A 21,499-nucleotide genomic window follows, 5' to 3' on the forward strand; every position below is an offset into this window, starting at 1 on the left:
GAGCCCGCTACCGATGACATGGTGGGTGACATGGCTGGCTTTCGGAAAGCCGTGTATTGTGCACTGGTGGACTCTCGAGAGGAGCAGCCCCCACAGGAGGTGGAAGAGAGGGTCGTGTATCAGGACAAGTATGTGAGCATGTACGAGGGTGAACAAGGGTATGAAGATGATTATGAGGAGGCTCTGCCAGGGAACTCCGAGGAGGACGACGACGAAGACCCGGAGGAAGGGCCTATGGATGAGGATGATAGAGTCGTAGTCTAGAATTAGAATAGTTCGTTGTCTTTTCAGTTTTTGCTTCCAGTACGATCTACTCTTGGGAACAATGTTGGCCTTCTTTCTTTTAATGAGAATTTGAATTTGGTTTATATCCTATGTGTTGCATCTTATACTACATGAAGGTTTTATAAGAATTTTTGAGAAAGTGGTAATCTTGGATGAGAATTAAAGTAACACTTATGGGTATTGAATCAGAATGCCGCCAAGACGTGCACGCCAACCACGACAAGGACCCAACGTGGAGGCACCACCGCCGCCACCACCACCTCCACCCCCGCCTCAACAAGAAAGATTCATAGTTACGTTCTCAAGGCAGAATCCCCCAAAATTTGACGGACAAGGAGACCCGTCCAAAGCGGAAGAGTGGATACGCGGCCTCGAGCGTATCTTCAGGGTCATGGAGTGCACAGATAGGGAGCGCATTGCTGGTGCTACCTTTCAACTGTCAGGTGCTGCCGATTACTGGTGGGAGACTCGGCAAAGAACTATGAATCCTGCCCGCCTGGAGGCGCTAACATGGGAGGAGTTTAAAGTAGAGATCGATAACAAGTATGTTGCAAAGACGTACAGACGGGCCAAGGTGGTAGAGTTCCACACACTAAGCCAAGGCCGAATGACTGTAACCGAGTATGACCGAGCCCTCGCGCAGATGGCACGATATGCGCCCGAGTTGATGGACACCGATGAGAAATGGGCGGTGAAGTTCCGGGCCGGGCTCAGAGATGAGATAAAGGCCGCATTGGCCTGTCGAGGAGAACTCTCCTACTCGGAGATCTTGACTTGTGCACTGGACGTGGAAGATGCACTCCCTAAGCCAAGAGTTGTGGCAACAACAAACGCGACACCTCTACAAGCTCAGCCGGGCCACCAAGAGAAGAGGAGGTGGGATGGTGACCAGGCTCAGTATGGTGGTAAGAGGCCACAACACATGAGGAACCCACCCTACAATGGCGGGAGACAGAATACTTTCCAACCGAGGGCAAACTTTCCACCGAGGAACCCTCAATGTGGGAGATGCTTCAAGTACCACACCGGGGAGTGTCGAGACCCTAGGTGCTTCAACTGTGGTGGGAGTGGCCACTACATCCGAAATTGCCCAAACAAGCACATGGGAACGGGAACGAGACAGAACCAGCTAGGTTTCCGTCCACAATCCCAGGCACTACCTGCACCTCCACCGCAACAACGCCGCCAAGGTTTACCATCGCAAGCAAGGGCCTACGCCTTGAAGGGGAAGCAGCCGGCAAACGGGAAAGAAACCTTTGAGCAAGGAAACTTGGCAGGTATGGGCACACTTCTAAATATGCCTATAGTTGTCTTGTTTGATACGGGTGCGTCGCATTCCTTTATATCAACGTCTTGTGTGGATACTTTGGAATTACCTACTGTTAAGACCGAACCCACTATGAGTGTGACCTCACCGGTAGGCGGGACTATAGATATATCCCGATCTTGTGCATGTGTGAACTTTGGAATAGGTGAACTCAGTTTAGTGGCTTATAATTTGCAAATAATGACGATGGGTAGCGTAGACATAATCTTGGGTATGGATTGGTTAGCGGAGAACCACGTTACCCTTCATTGTAGAGAAAGGGAAATTTCGTTTGAAACCCCCGGAAAAGAGCCGATGAAGTTTCACGGAGTCCCAATGAGCCGACGCAAGTCCATTATCTCTGCGCTGCAAGCCACTACAATGATGAGGAAGGGATGTCCAGCGTACCTTGTTTATTTGAATGGGGAGGAGAAGAAAGACAGGAAGATAGAAGATGTGGCGATAGTGAGTGAATATCCCGACTTCTTCCCCGATGCGTTGCCAAGACCCCCACCCGACAGACAGGTAGAATTCACGATCGATCTGGAGCCCGGATCGGCACCAATATCCAAGGCACCTTATAGAATGGCACCAAAAGAGTTGGAGGAGCTTAAGGTGCAACTGCAAGAGCTATTGGAATTGGGATTCATTAGACCTAGCGTGTCACCATGGGGAGCACCAGTGTTGTTTGTAAAGAAGAAGGATGGAACGATGAGGATGTGCATCGACTATCGAGAACTAAACAAACTGACGCTGAAGAACAAGTATCCACTACCAAGGATAGACGACCTGTTTGACCAACTTCGAGGGGCAGGAGTCTTCTCTAAGATGGATTTGAGGTCTGGGTACCATCAGCTGAGGGTTCGGCGAGAAGATGTACCCAAGACAGCTTTTCGAACAAGATATGGTCATTATGAGTTCGTTGTAATGCCTTTTGGACTGACGAACGCCCCGGCAGTGTTCATGGACCTTATGAACCGCGTGTTCCATCCATTTCTGGATCGGTTTGTCCTGGTTTTCATCGATGACGTGCTTGTTTACTCAAAGAACGAGGAGGAGCACAAAGAGCACTTGAGAACCGTCCTAGCAACTCTAAGGGACGAGAAACTATATGCCAAGTTCAGTAAATGCGAGTTTTGGCTCAAGGAAGTAAATTTTCTTGGACATGTAGTAACTTCAGATGGAATTCGTGTAGATCCGGCCAAGGTAGAAGCGGTGCAGGAGTGGAAGTCACCTTCTACACAAAACGAAATCCGAAGCTTTTTAGGACTGGCGGGCTATTATCGAAGATTCATCGAGGGATTCTCGAAGATAGCAAGGCCAATGACGCAACAACTGAAAAAGGGAGTCAAGATGATTTGGACGCCAGAATGTGAGGCGAGCTTTCAGTTGTTGAAGGAGAAATTGACCACCGCACCAATCCTAGCTGTGCCGGAGCCAGAGACTGACTATGCGGTATATACGGATGCGTCGAAGGTGGGACTGGGATGTGTGCTTATGCAGAAGGGGAAAGTGATTGCATATGCATCGAGACAATTGAAGCCCCATGAACTGAATTATCCGACGCATGACTTGGAACTGGCAGCTGTGGTACATGCTTTGAAGATCTGGAGACATCATCTTTATGGAGTCCGTTGTGAGATATACACGGACCATAAGAGTCTAAAGTACTTCTTTGAGCAAAAGGAGTTGAACATGCGCCAACGTAGGTGGCTCGAGTTGGTAAAGGACTACGATTGTGGTATAAATTACCATCCGGGAAAAGCAAACGTAGTGGCCGATGCTCTTAGTAGGAAGTCTCAATCTCAGCTGGCCACCTTTCTTACTATCGAGGAGAGTATAATCCAAGAGTTCAGTAAGATGCGCTTGGAAGTGGTGAGAATGCCCGAGACTGTGGAAGGGATAGTAGCCACGTTGGTGATGGAACCCGACTTAAGAGCCAGAATTGTAGAAGCTCAACGGCGAGATACGTTACTAGAAAAGATTCGCTCAGAAGTGAGGACGGGTGAACTCGGAAATTTTCGTGAGGCAGCGGATAATGGTCTCACATACAAGGGAAGGTTGTGTGTGCCTAAGGATGAAGGCCTGAGGATGGAAATCATGAGAGAAGCACATGAAACCCCATACGCTGCTCATCCAGGGAGCACCAAAATGTATCAAGACTTGAAAAGACAGTTTTGGTGGAACGGTATGAAAAAGCATGTTGCGGCATTTGTGGAGAGATGCCTAGCATGTCAACAAGTAAAGGCGCTACAACCAACGGCCCTATGGGAAATTGCAACCCCTCGAGATTCCGGAATGGAAGTGGGAACATATTGCAATGGACTTTGTGGTAGGACTGCCAAAATCCCAGCGAGGGAACACGGTGATTTGGGTGATTATAGATCGCCTCACCAAATCTGCCCATTTTGTGCCGGTTCGTGCCACTTATGGATCCGATCAGTTGGCTAAGGTATATGTACGGGAAATTATACGCTTGCATGGAGTTCCAGCGACAATCACATCTGATCGTGATGCTAAATTCACTTCTAGATTTTGGACAAGCCTGCAGCGCGAGTTGGGGACTAAGTTGAATTTCAGTACAGCGTTCCACCCGCAAACCGACGGGCAGTCGGAGAGAACGATACAAGCATTGGAGGACATGCTACGAGCCGTGGTGCTTGATCGAGGCGTAGGTTGGGAAGAAGTGTTGCCCTTGGTAGAGTTCGCTTACAATAATAGTTACCAGGCGACTATCAAGATGGCCCCATATGAGGCCTTGTATGGAAAGAAGTGTAGATCGCCACTTTATTGGGATGAAGTGGGTGAGAGAAGAATTTTCGGACCAGACTCTGTAGAAGAGATGATAGAGATTGTCCGACAAATCCGTGGGAGGATCAAGGAGGCACAAGATCGACAGAAATCTTATGCGGATGTTCGAAGGACCGAGTTACAGTTCGAGGTCGGGGAAAAGGTCTTCTGAAAGTTTCCCCTTCTAAGGGAATAACTCGTTTTGGAGTGAAGGGAAAGCTGAGACCCCGATTTATTGGTCCATACGAGATTTTGGATAGAGTCGGCGTGGTAGCATACAGGTTGGCCCTACCACCAAGCTTCGGAAATGTGCACAACGTCTTCCATGTGTCACAATTGAGGAAGTACGTGTTTGACCCCACACACATAGTTCACCAAGAAGAGATGATGGTCCTAAATCCTGATCTAAGCTATGAAGAGAAGCCCGAGGCCATTTTGGATCGAAGAGTGCAAGAATTGAGGAATAAGTCATTTGCTTCGGTGAAAGTACGGTGGAGGAATCATGGAACCGAAGAAGCAACATGGGAATCAGAAGTTAAGATGAGAGAGAAGTTTCCAGAGCTGTTTGAGTAATCTAACAAATTTCGAGACGAAATTTTGTTAAGGTGGGAGGAATGTAATATCCGAAAATTTGTGGAATTTTATTCTTTTATTTAAGGATGAAATTTTTATGATTTTGTGTTTAATATATGGTGTGGAAATATTTTTTGATTTATAATATTGTTGTGGATATGGGATTTTCTACCTAGACAAATTAAAATTTGGTTTTATTAATTCAGCTATGATTTAAAATTCTAATTAATCGATTTAAACCTCTCTCTCCCTCCCCATTTTCGAAATCCCTTCCCCATCACCCCATGATGTTCTCAACTTCCTCCACCCTCACATAACCGATCCTTTTCTTCCCCTTTCCTTTTCTTTTCTCTTTTCGGTCACTCTCTCAATCTCTCCCTCTCTCTCTCGCAAAGTTGCTCTCTCTCACTGGTAAGTCTCCCTCCTTCTCCCCTCTCGGTTTTATCTTCTTCCTTTCACTCCCTCTTATCACCTTCTTGAATTCCTCAAGGTGATACCCTCCTTCGTCGTGAATCGGAGTCGGAAAAGGAAGTAAAGCTTTTGCGTTTCGTTTGAACCATCCGGGGAAGGTAACCCCTAACCCTTGTTTAATTCGAAAACTCATGCATATAGGATGTTTTGGTTGGTTTAGATGCTGAATAGGGTTTGTGGCTATGTGATATGGTTGAGCATGTTTTTGATAGTAACTGGCAGTGGGTTCCGACCCCTTTTTAACTAAGCAAACGATCTCCGTTGGGTACGAATTTTGAACTGTGTAAAGGTTAATGTGTCTTTTGTGTGGTGTGTAAATTTCAGCCTCTTTGGATGTCGTATGAATTTATTATGATTTTTGCAAGTAAACTGCGCAGTTTCGCGAGTTGTATGTTTTTGGGAGATGTTTTCATGTGCTTTTGGCGTGATTCTGAGTGATATGTTTTTGTGATGAATGTGGGTGTGTTTGGCCAAGAGATGGCTCGGGAAAATCAGTGTTTGGTTCGAGGGTTTCGCGTGGGTTGGCCGAGAGTTTTAGGGTCCGGCCTAGGGCAGTGTTGTGGGGAGTTTTTGAAGGGATGATCCCAGGTGTCTGGGTGTGTTTTGGGACGTAGAATGTGTGGTGTGAATGTTGTATAGGGTTTGAGAATCGGAAGTTGGAGGAAGGTGAGTGTGCACTGGACGAGCCAGGCGGCCGAGGTGCCGAGCCGGCGGTCGAGGTGCCGAGCAGGCGGCCGAGGTGCCGAGCCAGCGGCCGAGATGCCGAGCCAGGCGGCCGAGGTGCCGAGCAGGCGGCGAGGTGCCGAGCCAGCGGCCGAGATGCCGAGCCAGGCGGCCGAGGTGCCGAGCAGGCGGCCGAGGTGCCGAGCCAGCGGCCGAGGTGCCGAGCCGGCGGTCGAGGTGCCGAGCAGGCGGCCGAGGTGCCGAGCCAGCGGCCGAGGTGCCGAGCCAGGCGGCCGAGGTGCCGAGCAGGCGGCCGAGGTGCCGAGCCAGCGACCGACGTGCCGAGCCAGGCGGCCGAGACACCGAGCCATGTCGAGACGCCGATCCTTTTCCGAGTTTTTCCGAACCTTTTCCGAGCCAAGTGAGCCGTTTGCACAGTAAGGTATGCCAGGAGTTTGAGTGTTGTGTGTGTGTCGTGTGCGCGTTTTGAGTACGTCGTATGCGTGTCGGGTGCGTGCGGGGTGTGTTTTCGGGCGTGTCTTTGTGTGTTTGGCTTATGAGATGTTGTTAAGTGTGTGTTCGTGTAACGTGCTAGATGTTGAAGTCGTCCACGTAGGAATCATGCATTGTCATTTAAACATCGTCTACCCTGACTCTAATCATGATTTATTTATCTTTCAAAAGGGTGATCTTTTTCGAGGAAAGTGTGGTTGAAGGGAACTGTTTTAAAAGCTAAGCAATCGAGGTGGGCTTTTCTACCCTACTTTTATGTGGGTTATCTTTAAATACGGACTTTGTTCCGGAAATGTTTATGGAGGTGAACTGTTTGTCTTGCCAATTGTTTTGTTTTGAAACCTATCTGAAGTGGTTTACCACATATGTTTAATCGAATTCGGGTCTGTTGGGCTGCGAACCCTCAGGCTAGTGTACACGAGACCGGGAGCCATCTGAGAGCAAGTTGGCCGGTCTAGTTGACCTGGGGTGTGGCCACGCCCCTTGTCATGGTTGGATCAGATAGTGTATGATAGTGGGAATAAGGGTGGCAATATCTGAAAATGACTGCGCAGTCGAATTTATGAAATATATTTTGTGTACTTGGGTTATTTTCATTACACTCAAAACCCCAATGTTACACTGTTATGGCATGACAAACTATGTTTTTGGCGTGTGTCCACTGAGTGCAATAAGTACTCAGCCCTGCATGTTGTTTTCTTAATGTGCAGGTTGAGCGGCGATGGGGAGGACGGATGTTGAGCAGTTAAAGCCAAAGTGTGTTTTATCTTTTGGATGGTGTCGTGTCGTCATACCCGGCATCATCTGTCTTTTGGTCTTTTCCGCTGCTTGTAAACCGTCACGATGTTTTCATTTAAAACTCTGAATACTTTAACTCAAGAATGTCGTCACAGTACTTTGTTTTGAATTGAATTTCCTTTTATTAAATGTTTTCGGGTCAAATATTCTCGTTCCCCTTTTCTTCCCCGCTTCTTTACTCCTCCCCTAGTCGCGGTCCACCGTACTTCCTATCCTTAGGAAATGCGGGCGTGACATGATAGGCAGTGGCGGATCCATGATGTTTGATTCGAGGGTGGGTTTGTCAACGTTGCATCAGGTTGTCGAGCAATTACTATCCTAATCATCTGGAAGATTTAGAGCCCTAACCTAACCTAACCGATGTTTGTATATCAAAATTGGAAGTTTTATTTTTGAATGTATCCTTGTTATATATTCCACACACTTGTGAAATGTGGACAAGCTGAAACTGCTGCTATTAATGAAATGAATGAGGGCATTTTAGTATGGTGAGTTACAGCTACAATTGTTCAAGAGGTATAAACACATGTTTATTTTAGGTCTTTGCCTGCATTACAACTTATGTATATTTCAATTCTAAATTACAACTATTTTATCTCATAACTCACAACTAGAAAATTTGATGTAACATCATGGGAAATTCAAGTCTAACTTTAGAAGTTCATCAAGTAGTTCAAATGCAGGCAGTAGCTTCCTCTCTCTACAGATTAAATCAATCAGAACACTCCATGTAAGAGGATCTGGCTTTAACCCCCTCTCCACCAACCCAAACAATAGCCTAACAGCATCGTTCACCTTTCCTGCGTTGCAAAGACTAACTAATAACTCATTTGACGTGCCAACATGGGGCACGAAACCCCTGTGCAGCATCAAAGCCAGCAAATCTACCGCCTTCTCCAGTTCTCTTTCTTTGCACAGAGAATTTAACACGATCCTATAACTAGCCTTATTAAGATAAACACCATCATTGGGAAGCCTCTCGAGCATGTTAAGAGCCTCATAATATCTGTTCTCTCTGCAAAACCCACCAAGAATGACGTTAAATGTTACCTCATCTGCCTTGCATTCGTTTTCTTTCATCTCCTTGAGCAGCTCTATAGCTTCATTAGTTTTGCTGGACCTACACAACCAATTAATCAAAGTGGTGTACACAACAGTATCGGGCCTCAGCCCAGCAGCTTTCATCTCATTCAACACTCCCTTTGCTTCCTCAAGCTTACCATCCTTACAGTACCCGTTCATTAAGGCTGAGTAGTTGAATATATTGGGATTGCATCCATTTTTCTTCATAAATTCCATTATTTTCTTGGCTCTATCTGTTTTCTGTCCACGACAAAATCCATTTATCAGAGCATTATAAGTCAACGCATCCGGCACTATCTGATGCTTAGACACCATTTCCTCGAATAACTGAATTGCGTCTTCTAACCTGCCACTCACACAAAGACCGTCAATCACAGTTGAGTAGGTTATCAAATTTGGTGCAGAAACTTCAGACTTCTCCATCTCTTTCATCACTTCAAAAGCAGATCTAATATCCCCTTTCTTGCAGTGATGTTTGACCACAATATTGAAGATACACGTGTTCGGCTTCAAGTGGAAGTCCTTCTGAGTACTCAGGAGAAACTTCCTTGCCAAATCAGTTTCATTTCCATCAACCAGAAGGTTAAGACATGTACTGATGGCTTTCAGGGATGGCTGCGAACGTACAATAGGCATAATAGAGTGAAACATTTCAAGCACTCTCTCATGCTTGGATGCTTTAGAGAAATGTTTCATGAGATTGAGGAATATACCTTCATGGAATCTACACGTCTCATAGGTCATCCGATGAAGAACTCCATCAAGGGCCTGATATTTCTTGCACTGGGCAAGCTTATGAAGAATTATTCCATAGGTGGAATTGTTATGCTGAAAACCCCTTTGTGCTGATGCTTTATTAAAGATTTCTAACGCGTCTTCTGGGCTTCTCTCACGTTTTATGAAGTTGATGACGGACTCATGGGAAATGTACTTGCTTTTCCTAGTAAATACTGTTTGTGTAGCTATAGTTTCAGAAGGTTCATCTACTCCGTCTAGTGCGACCTTTGGGTTTTGGAGAGGAGAGATGAACTTAGCTGAAGATGACAAGGGTTCACCAGATAATAAGTGGCGGCTCTTTCTGGAAAGAACGTTCATTATAATCATCCGCATAAATCACTGGATCTCCTATTATATCATTTAGAGAAGTTACAAACATGAGAAGTACAAACATCATAAATGACTACGAGCCAATAACAACCTCCAAACTTCGTTGATGGCTTACCTTAAAGATCTTATAAGCTGCCATACAGTTTCTACTTTCTAGGGCTATGTTAGAGCTTATAATAAGAAAAGGTTTACTAAATTATTTGAATAATTAACAGAAAGGAAGGAGTACAGTTTGCCCAAGATCTTAGAAAGAAAGAGATTGTGATTTTTCAATACTTTGTACCATAGCAATACACAAAGCAGCAAAATCTTATTGTGGGAGTTCAAAAGATCTTATTTCAAAAAACATACCAACACTTTACAACATTTAGAACATTCTAAACTCATTCAAACGCAGAAAACATATATATAAGTTCATAGATTCAAGCACATAGCCAAGAGCATAAATTTATTAAGCAGTACACAAGGTCAGACATTGAACTAGTTCACTGAAATTTGGTCATACATGAAAAAAACAACACAAATACTGCAAAACTTACAAGTCATATACATATAAATGCGCAAAAATCCCAGCACAGCTTTACCTACAAAAGAGCAGAAGAGATTCAATTCCAAGTCCAATTCCAATTCCAATTCCAGATACAATAGGCGCAGAGCTAATCGTAAAAAATCAATACACACATTAAGGAAGAAACTCACGAAGCGTTACAAATTAAAAAATAAACTATGAAAAGAAATTAAATACGCAAGAACAAAACGGAAGAGAAACAAAAAAATTGGTAAAGGAGAGTGATGCCCTTTCACCTCACACATTTGGGGCCATTGGAATATGATCCAGGGGGGGGGGCAGGAGGGGGCGGTCGCCCCTTCCCGACGGCCAAGAGGGTCGAATTTTTCTAAAGGGTTGACCGGAAAAAAGGCATAACCACCCCCTCCGCAAAAAAAATTGAGGAGGAGGAAAAACCTGTGATGAACTGAGTGGCGGTGGAGAACCTTCCAAGATGAGAAGGTGATTTGAATAGCCGACGCCGGCGGAAATGGAGATTGGGGTTTCGTTCAGTGAATTGGGAAGGAAGCGTTGGGAAGAAGATGACCATATTGGGCTTATTTGGAGAAAGATAGATTGGGTTTAATAAATTGATCATTTGTTGGGCTAATAATTCTATAGAAGGGCTTAATATTTTACTTATTAGTAAATATAAATTATAAGTAATTTATAAAATTGGAGACACACTTTTCTTACGTATATTACTTAAATATAGAATATGGAATGAATTTTTTTTCTAATTATACTTTACTTGGACAATTGTATATATTCTATTTTAGAAAATTATACTCAATCATACTATAGATTTTGTTTTAGAATTAATAGTAATACCTCAAATTATACATTAATCCAATTGTACTAAGCATATTACTTATTCATATCTTTTATTAATATCTTTATTATATACTACATCCGTCCCACATTAAGTGTACATTTTGTCATTTCGATTCGTCTCACAATAAAAGTCGTATTTTACTCTTACCATAAATGGTAAGTAGACCCCATATTCCACCGACCAATTTTACTCACATTTTATTATAAAACTATATATATATATATATATATATATATAGGGAGATGATCAAAATAAGTATCTGTTTAATCCAGAAATTGCAGACCAATCTTGGCCCTATGATTAGATGATCTAATGGTCAATAATTAACCAAAAATACGAAGGTCATAATTAAGCAATTTTAGGTCATATTATAATATTTGGGTTTAATGTCATGCTAAGATCGTTTTAGGTCATGCTTTGTTAGCATGACCTAAAAATTACCTAATTATGACCTAAAAGTGCCCTAATTATGATATTGTTCTGCGTTTCTGATTTAAATTATAGTTTTGCATAGATCAAAACCCTATATATTATATATATATATAGGGTCTTGTTAGGTTGAATTTTTAGCTTAATTGAGAATTGAGATGCATTTTCAGCCACTCATTTTGGAAATGTCAACTACAAGTAGATTATATCAACTAAGGGTATTATCGTCATTTCATTTCAATAGCCAGAATATCAAATGTCAACAACTCGTATTAAAATGTCAACAACTAAAAAAAATTTATTTTTTTATTTTTTTAAATTTTTTAAAAAAAATTTAAATTTTTTTTTTAATTTTTTTTAATTTTCACGCGATGTCAACTACCGATGTGTAGCCTGCACATCAAATGTCAATAGCCCCTGCACATCAAATGTCAATAGCCCTGCACATCAAATGTCAACAACTTATAGTTGACATTATATGTGTATATGTGATATGAATCATATATGTAGTTGACATTATATATGTGCAGTTGACATGAATTGTATATGTAGTTGACATTATATGTGTGTAGTTGACATGAATTGTATATGTAGTTGACAAAAAAAAAAAAAAATAAAAAAAAAATAAAAAATCGAAAAAAAAATTTATTTTTTTAAAAAAAAATAAAAAATATTTATTAAATAAATGTATGATGAAATTACCATTCTGCCCTTTCACAATTAATTAATGTAAAAGTATTTTCCATGTGGTAAATTCTGGACCACTCATTTAATAAAAATGAGTGGCTAATAATGCATCTCAATTCTCAATTAGGCTAAAAATCTCAATTGATCACAACCCTATATATATATATATATAGAGAGAGAGAGAGTTGTGATCATATGATAACTCATATTTATGGTGATAACCTAATAACCCTCATTTTATGGACAAAAAATATCATTTTATAGAACAGAATATCATTTTATGAATTAAAAGTATCATTCTATGCATGCTGAAAAAATATCATTTTATAGTGTATAAATATCATTTTTAGTAAAATGATATTTTTGACCCATAAAATGATAAGTTATTAGGTTATCACCACAAATATAGTTATCATTCTAACGCAACCCCTATATATATATAGGGATGTATTCATTTCCTTTTTGTATCTTTTGTTCTATTGTTCTTTTTAATCTAAGTCACACGATTTTGTCATCCGATGGTTAGATGATGCCACGTGTCATTTAATAACGCAGATTTTCAGTTGAATAATGTACACCGACTAATAATGCACCATTATAGTGTAATAATGCAGATTTTAAGTTGAATAATGCACACCGACTAATAATGCACCATTATAGTGTAATAATGCAGATCATCACAACCATCCAATTCAAAGATCCAATGGTTGTGATCTGATTGAAGCTTGGCTGAAAAGCTGCGAATATATATATATATATATATATATATATATATATATATATATATATATTATATATATATATATATGATTGTGATCAAGATAGAACCATTCTTAAACGTAGAACCATTCTTAAACGTAGAACAAATGCCAAACGGAGGTCGTTAGATCTTTTATCCAATGGTGTTGATTTTCACAACAACTTCCCATTACACCAAAACTATTATTAATGGGTGAATGCAGATAAGTGAAAAATAAAGCATGCATGGACTCTTCTTCGTTTCATTCATTCTTCCATCAACATGTGAGTTTTTTCACATGTTGAGTTCCGGAATGTCGTGAAAACATAGTCTAATATGTATGATTTTTAATCTTGACCGTCATTTTTTCCTCATCCAATGAATAAAATATGTAGAGTTCTAGGTTCTACACTTAAGAATGGTTCTATCTTTAACGTATATATATATATATATATATATATATATATATATTATATATATATATATATATATATATATATATATAATATATATATATATATATATATATATATATATATATATATATGGGACCATAGTCCACTAACTTATTCAACTCATTTTTCTTTACATTTCTTAAAATCCGTGCCCACACTAAATGTTGACACTTAATGTGGGACGGAGGGTAGTATTTTTTATTAATTTTTAAAATATAATTTTGCCTTTTGATATTCATAGTATAATTTTGTGACATCAAGAAAAATTTATTCTTCAATTATTCATAATAAAAGAATTTTAAAATTATTTTTAAGATATGAGTACTCGTAGAAATTAATTTCGCGGAGTGATATACTTGAATATTAATATACTCCCTCAATCTAATAAATATGAAAAATTTGAATTTTGGAGATTTTTATATAGTGTTTTTATGAGTTAATGAATAGAAGTATAGAGTAAGAGAGATTTGAAATATAGACATGACGTTATTTTGAGAAGGGAAAGTATTATTTTATTATTAAAATATTATATTTAATTTTTATATAATACTAATAAATTCCGCCCCCCCTCGGTTTGAAGGGCTGGATCCACTACTATTGATAGCTCTCCAAAACTAAATAGAATGAAAATAAGAGGGCTTACTTCGAAAAATTCGATAACTAAGATGAATTTGGCATTGATCAAATATGGGCCTTTTATTTTCAGAATCTTTGATACGGGCCACATCTATTCCCAAAGTTTGATCCGGCATTCTACAGCACATCGGGCCCATCAGAAATTAGGAAAAAAAGTCTTAGGCCATGTTTAGTTGCCATGATCGGAAAGTAATCTAATTTCTTAAATTTTAAATTTCTGTGTTTGTTTCTGTTTTTAATTAAACTGGGAAAGTAATCTGAATTCCAAGAACAAAGAAAGTTAGTACAACTTTCTAGGATTATGAATTCTAACTTTTCTTAGGTATTCTTTTTCCCGGTTTTAGGATTCTTACAATTTAGTGCAATATAAGCATAGTTTTATTATTATTATTATTATTATTATTATTAATTAATAATTACAACATATTAAAATGATTATAAAATTATAAATCATACTTAAATTCGGTATAATAAATAATTATATTTAAAATTATCCTAATTATAACTATATTATTATAATATTTATATATATTTGTAATTATCATAATAATAATTAATAATTTATTAAATAATTAAAATATAACTATATAATATAAATTATGTAATAGTAATTAATAATTAATCAATTAAGTCGTAGTGAAATTTCAAATTATAAAATTTATTCAATTATATTATCCGTAAATATAATATTATAATTATAATTATAATAAAAATAGTAATAAGTAGGAGTATATTTTTAGTTTGGTGTTAAATCAATAGTATAAAATTTAAAATCTTGACATTTTCCAAACATAGGAAAGTAAAGTTATAAGAATCATATTCCCCAGGATTCATTTTCCCATGAATCATTTTCCTTGTCAACTTTACTTACCCTCACCTCAACCAAACATGGCCTAAGTATTTAGGAAAATTGCCGATTTATCACAACTTATAGTTGAGTTCTAATTCCCCCTACAACTTTCAAATTAGCTAATTAAATCATGACTTACGACATTTTTGCAATTATCTCATAACTTAAAATTTCCGGTGACTACATGGCATTATTTTGTTATATGGCATTAATGTCGCATTATTTAATGACATGAGATTCTAATGATGTCCTACATAATTAAAAAAATGATGGAATGATTGAACCAAAAACATTTTTCCTTGTGAAAAAAATCCTAAATCTGGAAATGATGGAATGATTGAGATGACGTTGTTTTAAATAAAGATGTTTATGTCCACGTAGAAAAATACGGGCGCCCATGTCACCGTATGATTGTCCGAAATTTTAAGTTATGAGACATTTGTGAAAGTTAGTGGAAAGTACTCCCTCCGTCCCCTAATAGGAGTCGCTCTTTGACCGTGCACGAGTTTTAAGAAATGTAGAGGAAAGTTGGTTGAAAAAGTTAGTGGAATGTGGGACCCACATTTTTATATTGGTTTTATAATAAAATGTGAGTTGAATGAGTTAGTGGAATGTGGGGCCTATTACCATTTATGGTAAAAATGAAGAGTGACTCTTAATGGGGACGACCCAAAATGGGAAATTAGCGACTCTTATTCGGGGACGGAGGGTATAGTATGATTTAATTAGCTAACTTAGTGAGATAATTAGAAGTCAACTAAAATATGTGATTTAATTGATGATTTTTCCAATTATTTCCTAGTGAATCATTATATAGCTTACCAAAACGCTTCGGACAGAATATGGAGTAGGTTTTATAATATATTTAATTTTGAGTTTTAGTGCATAAGATGCAACTATTTGAAATAAGGATTTCTATTAACATTAAAGTTGTCAAAAAAATCATGAACTTTGTTAGGATGTATTCTAAATGAATGGCAAATTGAATATGATGTGGAAGTGCATTGCATGGAAGATTACATGACGAAATAAAGTTGGCATATACCAAATCTAGACATCAAACCAACATTATTTCATACTAATAATAGCAAAAAATAATTGAGATGAGATGCCAATATCGACTTCTTCTTCTTTTTCTTCCCATCTCTTCTTTCCTAAGAGATTTGTCTCCAGTTTGGTCATCGAATTTGTGGTAAATTGGCACCCATACAACATTCATGAATTGTTTTGCCAACTCTAAAGTTCGTGAAAAAAAAAATACTTATTTAGGCGTCAAAAACCCTTTAATTTTCAAGACATGACATGGATATGTTTTTTAAATTGGTTTTACTACTTGTTGTAAATTACTAACAAAACAGTATACATAGGTAGCTAAAATGCCTTATAAGTAGTATTAATTTTAGTAAATATATATTAATATATTCTATCGTATTTTAACTATTTCATCAACAAAAACTATGTATATATACTTATATAGTATTCGCTGGAGAAACATAAGTTGAATCCAATGTCAACATACAAAAATAAGCATTTTAATCTTATACCCAACCTCCAAACCAGCCAGAGGGGAAAAAAAGGAAAGAAAGAAGAATGTCAAGTTAGATAAACCTAAAAATATTTTTAACAAAAGAAAATCAAAAAAAGAGAGAACATGAATATATTCCAAGAAAACCAGAATCACTTCATCCTCTTGATCTGCAATCCTACTGCCTAGCTCTTCATATACGCAATATATCGCCTTCTCAAATTTCGGTTGAAGGATCAATATATATGCCTTTCAAAATGGAGATAGATACTCATAAAAAACAAGCTGCCTAATTTTGCTATTTTTCATCCCAATTCTGTCTGTTCAACCCCAATGTGAACTCTAGGCTCGGGCTCTTGTAACTCTCGTTCCCCGACATTTCGTAGATCTTTGGACACGAAGTTTCACTCTCCTGCAAATCATAGATATTGGTACAAGTGAGCTAATAATCCTTATTACAAGCATTATTTTTTTAGGACTAATAGTAATATAGTTGAAATTTGAAAACCCTCAAAATTTGAAGAATCTGTGTAAAAATTAACCTCTATCAAAGGACAAACATTTGCATCAGATGGAAAGGAGGATGAACGTACCATGCCATGTGATTCACCAACAATGTTGTTTTGTGCCCAACATTCCCTATTATTGATAACATTTAGATAACTGTATCTCATAATAGTAAAAAAAAAGATAAATTTATTCATTATTAAGAAACTACAAAACTAAAGTTCCACTAATTAAAATACAATGCTTCCACCCAACTATTGTAAGACCTATAATTAAATGATTTAAGAAAGTACTCACATTATATAATTTGCATGAATAGCATAAGAAACAAAAGATATAAATTAAGATCCAATAAATAATTAATTTAGTTTCTTTGCTGAATTTAATCCAATACTAATATTTATAGTCAATTTAGCTCCACATACCTATGTCAAATCATTTATTTTTATTTTCATCGTTATGGTCAATACTCAGAATGTGTCAGCCATTAATTTGTTAATTTTGACTGATAGTTGAATATGAAAGTGGAAAGTTTTGGATGAGTTGGTAAATTTGTTCCCCAAAATCAGACTTTGGAGATGTGAAAATTCAAACTGCTATATAGGGAAACTCTATATCACTAAAAAGGCTAATAAACAATTCAAAAACAACCATTTATCTGCAAGGAAACCTACAAAACTAAGCCATCTAGAAAAAAAAATCAGAATCACTAGACAATATTCTAATTCCCAATTCATCCAGTGCATGGTTTGAAAAATGTAAATATATTTGAAAACTCAAAAAAAAATTATAAGTCAAAGCACTGCTCCTGTTTTGGTTGTATATGTACAGATTTATTACCTCGTGAAGAGAATAAGAACAAAGAATTAAATAAAACATTATGAACAGAATGAAAGAAATAATTCAAACTAGAAAAAGAAAAAAGCAGTACAGCAGCTAGCTGTGATATTGCTTTCTTTTATCTTAATTCTGGCTTTTGATATTGGTGTTTTCTGACCTTTTCTTTCAGTATCCCATCACCAAATCCATGAGTGTTAAATTTAAATCTCCCCAGAAATAAATAAAGATTATACATAAACACATTCCTAAAGAAAAGAATCACAACAAAAGCAAAAGCTGCCAAATTTAATTAAGAAAAAAAAACCCTTTTATTAATTCTTCACAAAATTGATCATAATTCGCATTTGCGCATTTGCTAAGTAAGTTAGTTACCATGCAAAATTAATCGCACACACGGGTGTTTGTGTGTGTGTGTGCATACCTGGAAGAGTTGCTCCACAATGTAGTAGCCGTGGTGGAAGGATAGTCGCCATCTCGAGGCGAGGATTCGTCGGAGGCGGGCCCTCTTTGGTCCATGAAAAGGCGAAGCCCGGCCACGTCGCTGCCGCCGCCGATGGTGGAGAGATCGTCCTCGCCGGAGCCATCTACGTGGCATTAATTTTATTAATTAAGGGATGGATAATGAGAAAAGAGTTAATTGGTTAAGTAAAATTGGGGCTTAAAAAGGAGAGCAATCCGAATTATAATGTACCTGAGGAAGCTGCAGGTCTGTCAGTGGTTTTAACAGTTCGATACATCTGCATAGAAGCAATTTATGAGAATTGGAAATTTAATCAAATCAGCAGCATTAATAAAAGTTAAAGCATGAAAAAGTAGTTAGTGTGTGTGTTTCTCTCTCTACTATATTATTGACAAATTATGACTTTGTCACTCTCCTTCTTCTTGTTTCGAGCCCCAAGGCTTCTTTCCTTCCCCATTCATTCATTCATTCATTCAGTCTTGCACTCATCGGCTACTGTGCCGGAGCATCAGACGGACTCTATTTCATTATTTTGGTTTGGTTGTTTTTGTAATTATATCTCTATTCCTTTCCCCATAGCTGCCTAACTAATTACTATTACCACTATATTTAATAGCTCTACCTGCAAATGGCTCTTCACATGAGCTAGAGTGAGATCCTTCACATCCATTAGCTCAAGCACCGACTTTGGAGTCGCCCCTATATTCCACCACAAATAAACAATAACTCCAAAACCTAAAAAATCGAAATTTCAAAGGGAAAAAATTAAGATATGAATCCAATAATTTGTTTTTTTTTTTTACTTTCATGGCCACCGAGGAGCTCGACTGCATGAACGAACCGCGCGTGGAGGGTGCTCGTCCACCGCATCCGTGGGGCCCTCATGCTCCTTTTGGCGGGCAGCCTCGGCAGGAACCTCGATCTCACGATCGAAGAAGCTTCGTGGTGGTGCAGCTGAGGATGGTAAGACGGAGAAGTTCCATTATAAATCCCACTATACCTGCCCCCAATCCTGTACCCAGGGAGCGAGGGCGGGGCGCTGGGATGTCCAAGGAACTGCATCTGGTGATGATGATCCAAACTCCCTACGAAAGAAGGAGGCATTTGGTAGAAGCACATCTTTGGATCCTTTCCTTCGAGGGGAAGGAAGGGGAAGGGGCGGTTCGGGTAGACCGGGATGCCCTTGATGGGCCTGAGGCCGTCGATCTGGTTGAGGTAAGGGTTTGGTGGTAGTTGATCTTGCTGCTGCTGCTGCCCCAAGGAGAGCTCCGAGCCCTTGGATCTCGATGAGTTGGGCGGGCTGATTTGGAGCGATAGATCCGGAGATGAGGCCTCCATGAATAAGCCCTCCAAGGACATATTTTGTTCAAAATTTGATGACCTAGGTTTTTCTATACAAGAAGGGCTCTCTATCTCATTTATTGAAATCAAATTTGAGATTTGTCTGAAAATAAGAAGAGGAAAAGGAGTGCTCAAAGGAGGAGAATAAGAGGGGAATTCCAGAAATGAAAGGAAAGGAAGGAGGGGATGGATTTGTGTCTGTGTAATTCCCCGAGAGTATATCTTGGAAAATGACACTAGAAGAGAGAGAGAGAGAGAGGGTCTGTGTAATTCACTAGTCAAAACACGCAATGGTGGCAATGAATGAGAGATAAGATGGAGTAAGATTATTATTATTTTTTTTAAAAAAAAATTTGAAAAATAATTTTTCCCCGTAGACGACGGGTTAAAAAATCTTGAAACAGAAAGTTACCACTCTTCCAAGAGTCACTTTCTCTCTTACCCAATACAGACATAGACATACGGACACAAAAAAAATACACACACGAACACACATTATTGTTTCTTTTCTGTGTTAAACTCAGCTTGGATGCTTATTAAAGAAATCCTATTTTCGTGTTAGCCATGGGCCACACCCCACTGCTCTATATCACATCAATTTTACTTACTCTCTTTTCTCTTCGAATGAAACACCATCCTAATTTATTACTCCCTAGCTACTTTTCAACATCTTCTAAAATACTAACAATACTGCTACTTCTTCCAGTTTTTTTTTTAACTATTTATTCCTTCCACTTCATTGTATTGTGATGCCATCACATGTCTTTGTTCTTATTTGTGCTTTCTCTTTTGCAACTAAAATGTCTACTAGGAATAGATGTAGCTATAGCTTTAGGTGTTGCAAATTTAGTCACACACACATTTATAAACTGTTATACCACATAAACTATGTTGTTTTCAAACTCAAAAATGACGGAGTACTTAAAAATTAACAAGAGTTTCATCATAAAATCAATTGGTGACAGTAGAACTGGTCCAATTTATATAGTGGCTCAATGGATTGGATATCAGCCCTCTATCGAACTGACCCAAATTTAAAACCTTATTTTTTAGTTTCAGTCTACATATATATACTACTAGATCAATCATTTTTCAGTTTGAGTTAAATATACTGTTAATCAGTTAAACATGATCGGAGTCGGCAACCCATTTTAATACTATGATAGAAATTCATAAGTTCTATTTTAATACAATTGATGATAGAAGGAATGGTCGATGCAACTTATCTATATAGCTATTGAGCTAAGAGGATGTATAACATGTGGAATTAACTATTGAGGTGAGACATTACCAACTCAGATACGAAATAGCTAGAATAATATAATAACTGCGTGATGACCAGCTTAAATTGATATTTTATTAAGAACCCTGGATATGAATGAATAAATATTGGAAGGTCATAATTAAGCTGCAGCATTTATATAATTATCAGAGTGTATAATTATTAGTATAATTTGTTATGCAGAGAGAGGAGAGAGAGAGCATTGGCATTGACTTGTGTGAACGAGGGGGAGACCCACAAATTAAAGGTTTGTTTGTTTGGTAGTGATGGTGTAGAATTAGCAACCATAATAAACCCACATTACCTTCTAATTCTCGAATTCTTACATACTCCCAAATATTCCCTTCTAATCTTTCAACAACTTTGTCTGCCATCTTAGGTTTTATTATGTCTTCACTCCATGATCAATACATATCAAATTGCTGTTTTAATTATGCCATGAATTTTGCAAAACCCTAGGTTGAATCTATGGTAGTAATATTTATTTAATACTACTAATATTTGTATTTTTAATATATATATATATATATTATATATATATATTGCATGCAGTATTAATGGTGGTAGGGGTGTTTGTATTGAATAGTGAATGCTTTGTACCAAGCTAGTCTATCAATGATTATTGAATGATGAGGTTATGGATGTGCTTTATGTACATTGGGAACAGCGTCATCTTCATTTATCTCACTCATTTATATTCATATCTTTGTTTTGGATATTAGCCATCGTGTTTTTCTATTATATTTTCTTAAAACATTGCCTTTTATGAATTCTGTC

The 21,499-nt window shown here is 38.3% G+C and overlaps 2 protein-coding genes and 1 long non-coding RNA gene across 4 annotated transcripts; all 3 read right to left on the reverse strand.

Moving 5' to 3' along the window:
* Window positions 1-7,885: 7,885 nt before the first annotated feature.
* LOC121776055 (pentatricopeptide repeat-containing protein At5g18475-like) lies at window positions 7,886-9,586 on the reverse strand. 2 transcript variants are annotated; one of them, XM_042173178.1, is made up of 2 exons: window positions 9,196-9,336; window positions 7,886-9,097 (listed from the first exon to the last, which is right to left on the reverse strand). In XM_042173178.1, exons 1-2 carry the CDS (start codon window positions 9,217-9,219, stop codon window positions 8,030-8,032), a joined length of 1,092 nt encoding a protein of 363 aa, XP_042029112.1. In that variant the 5' UTR covers window positions 9,220-9,336; the 3' UTR covers window positions 7,886-8,029. The 2 variants fall into 2 exon arrangements, with proteins under 2 accessions (XP_042029112.1, XP_042029111.1); XM_042173177.1 differs by having other exon boundaries at window positions 7,886-9,586.
* Window positions 9,583-10,639, reverse strand: LOC121776057. The gene is made up of 3 exons (XR_006045223.1): window positions 10,554-10,639; window positions 10,129-10,173; window positions 9,583-9,607 (listed from the first exon to the last, which is right to left on the reverse strand). It is a non-coding gene; the product is annotated as an uncharacterized LOC121776057 (long non-coding RNA).
* A 5,644-nt stretch (window positions 10,640-16,283) lies between these two features.
* LOC121776056 (transcription repressor KAN1-like) lies at window positions 16,284-19,717 on the reverse strand. The gene is made up of 6 exons (XM_042173179.1): window positions 18,903-19,717; window positions 18,722-18,798; window positions 18,331-18,376; window positions 18,061-18,223; window positions 16,886-16,931; window positions 16,284-16,704 (listed from the first exon to the last, which is right to left on the reverse strand). The coding sequence occupies exons 1-6, from the start codon at window positions 19,456-19,458 to the stop codon at window positions 16,591-16,593; spliced, it is 1,002 nt and encodes a 333-aa protein (XP_042029113.1). The 5' UTR covers window positions 19,459-19,717; the 3' UTR covers window positions 16,284-16,590.
* Between the last annotated feature and the right edge of the window lie 1,782 nt (window positions 19,718-21,499).

This window comes from Salvia splendens, chromosome 18, assembly GCF_004379255.2.
Source record: "Salvia splendens isolate huo1 chromosome 18, SspV2, whole genome shotgun sequence".
Classification (NCBI taxonomy): Eukaryota; Viridiplantae; Streptophyta; class Magnoliopsida; order Lamiales; family Lamiaceae; genus Salvia; species Salvia splendens.

Excerpts from the sequence above, each read along its gene's own strand:
- LOC121776055 (XM_042173177.1), bottom strand. The coding sequence starts at position 9,586 with ATGATTATAATGAACGTTCTTTCCAGAAAGAGCCGCCACTTATTATCT.
- LOC121776056 (XM_042173179.1), bottom strand. The coding sequence starts at position 19,458 with ATGTCCTTGGAGGGCTTATTCATGGAGGCCTCATCTCCGGATCTATCG. Across the intron at positions 18,224-18,330 it reads CAGACCTGCAGCTTCCTCAG|ATGGCTCCGGCGAGGACGAT; the intron begins GTACATTATAAT and ends AATGCCACGTAG. Across the intron at positions 16,705-16,885 it reads TTGGTGAATCACATGGCATG|GAGAGTGAAACTTCGTGTCC; the intron begins GTACGTTCATCC and ends TATGATTTGCAG.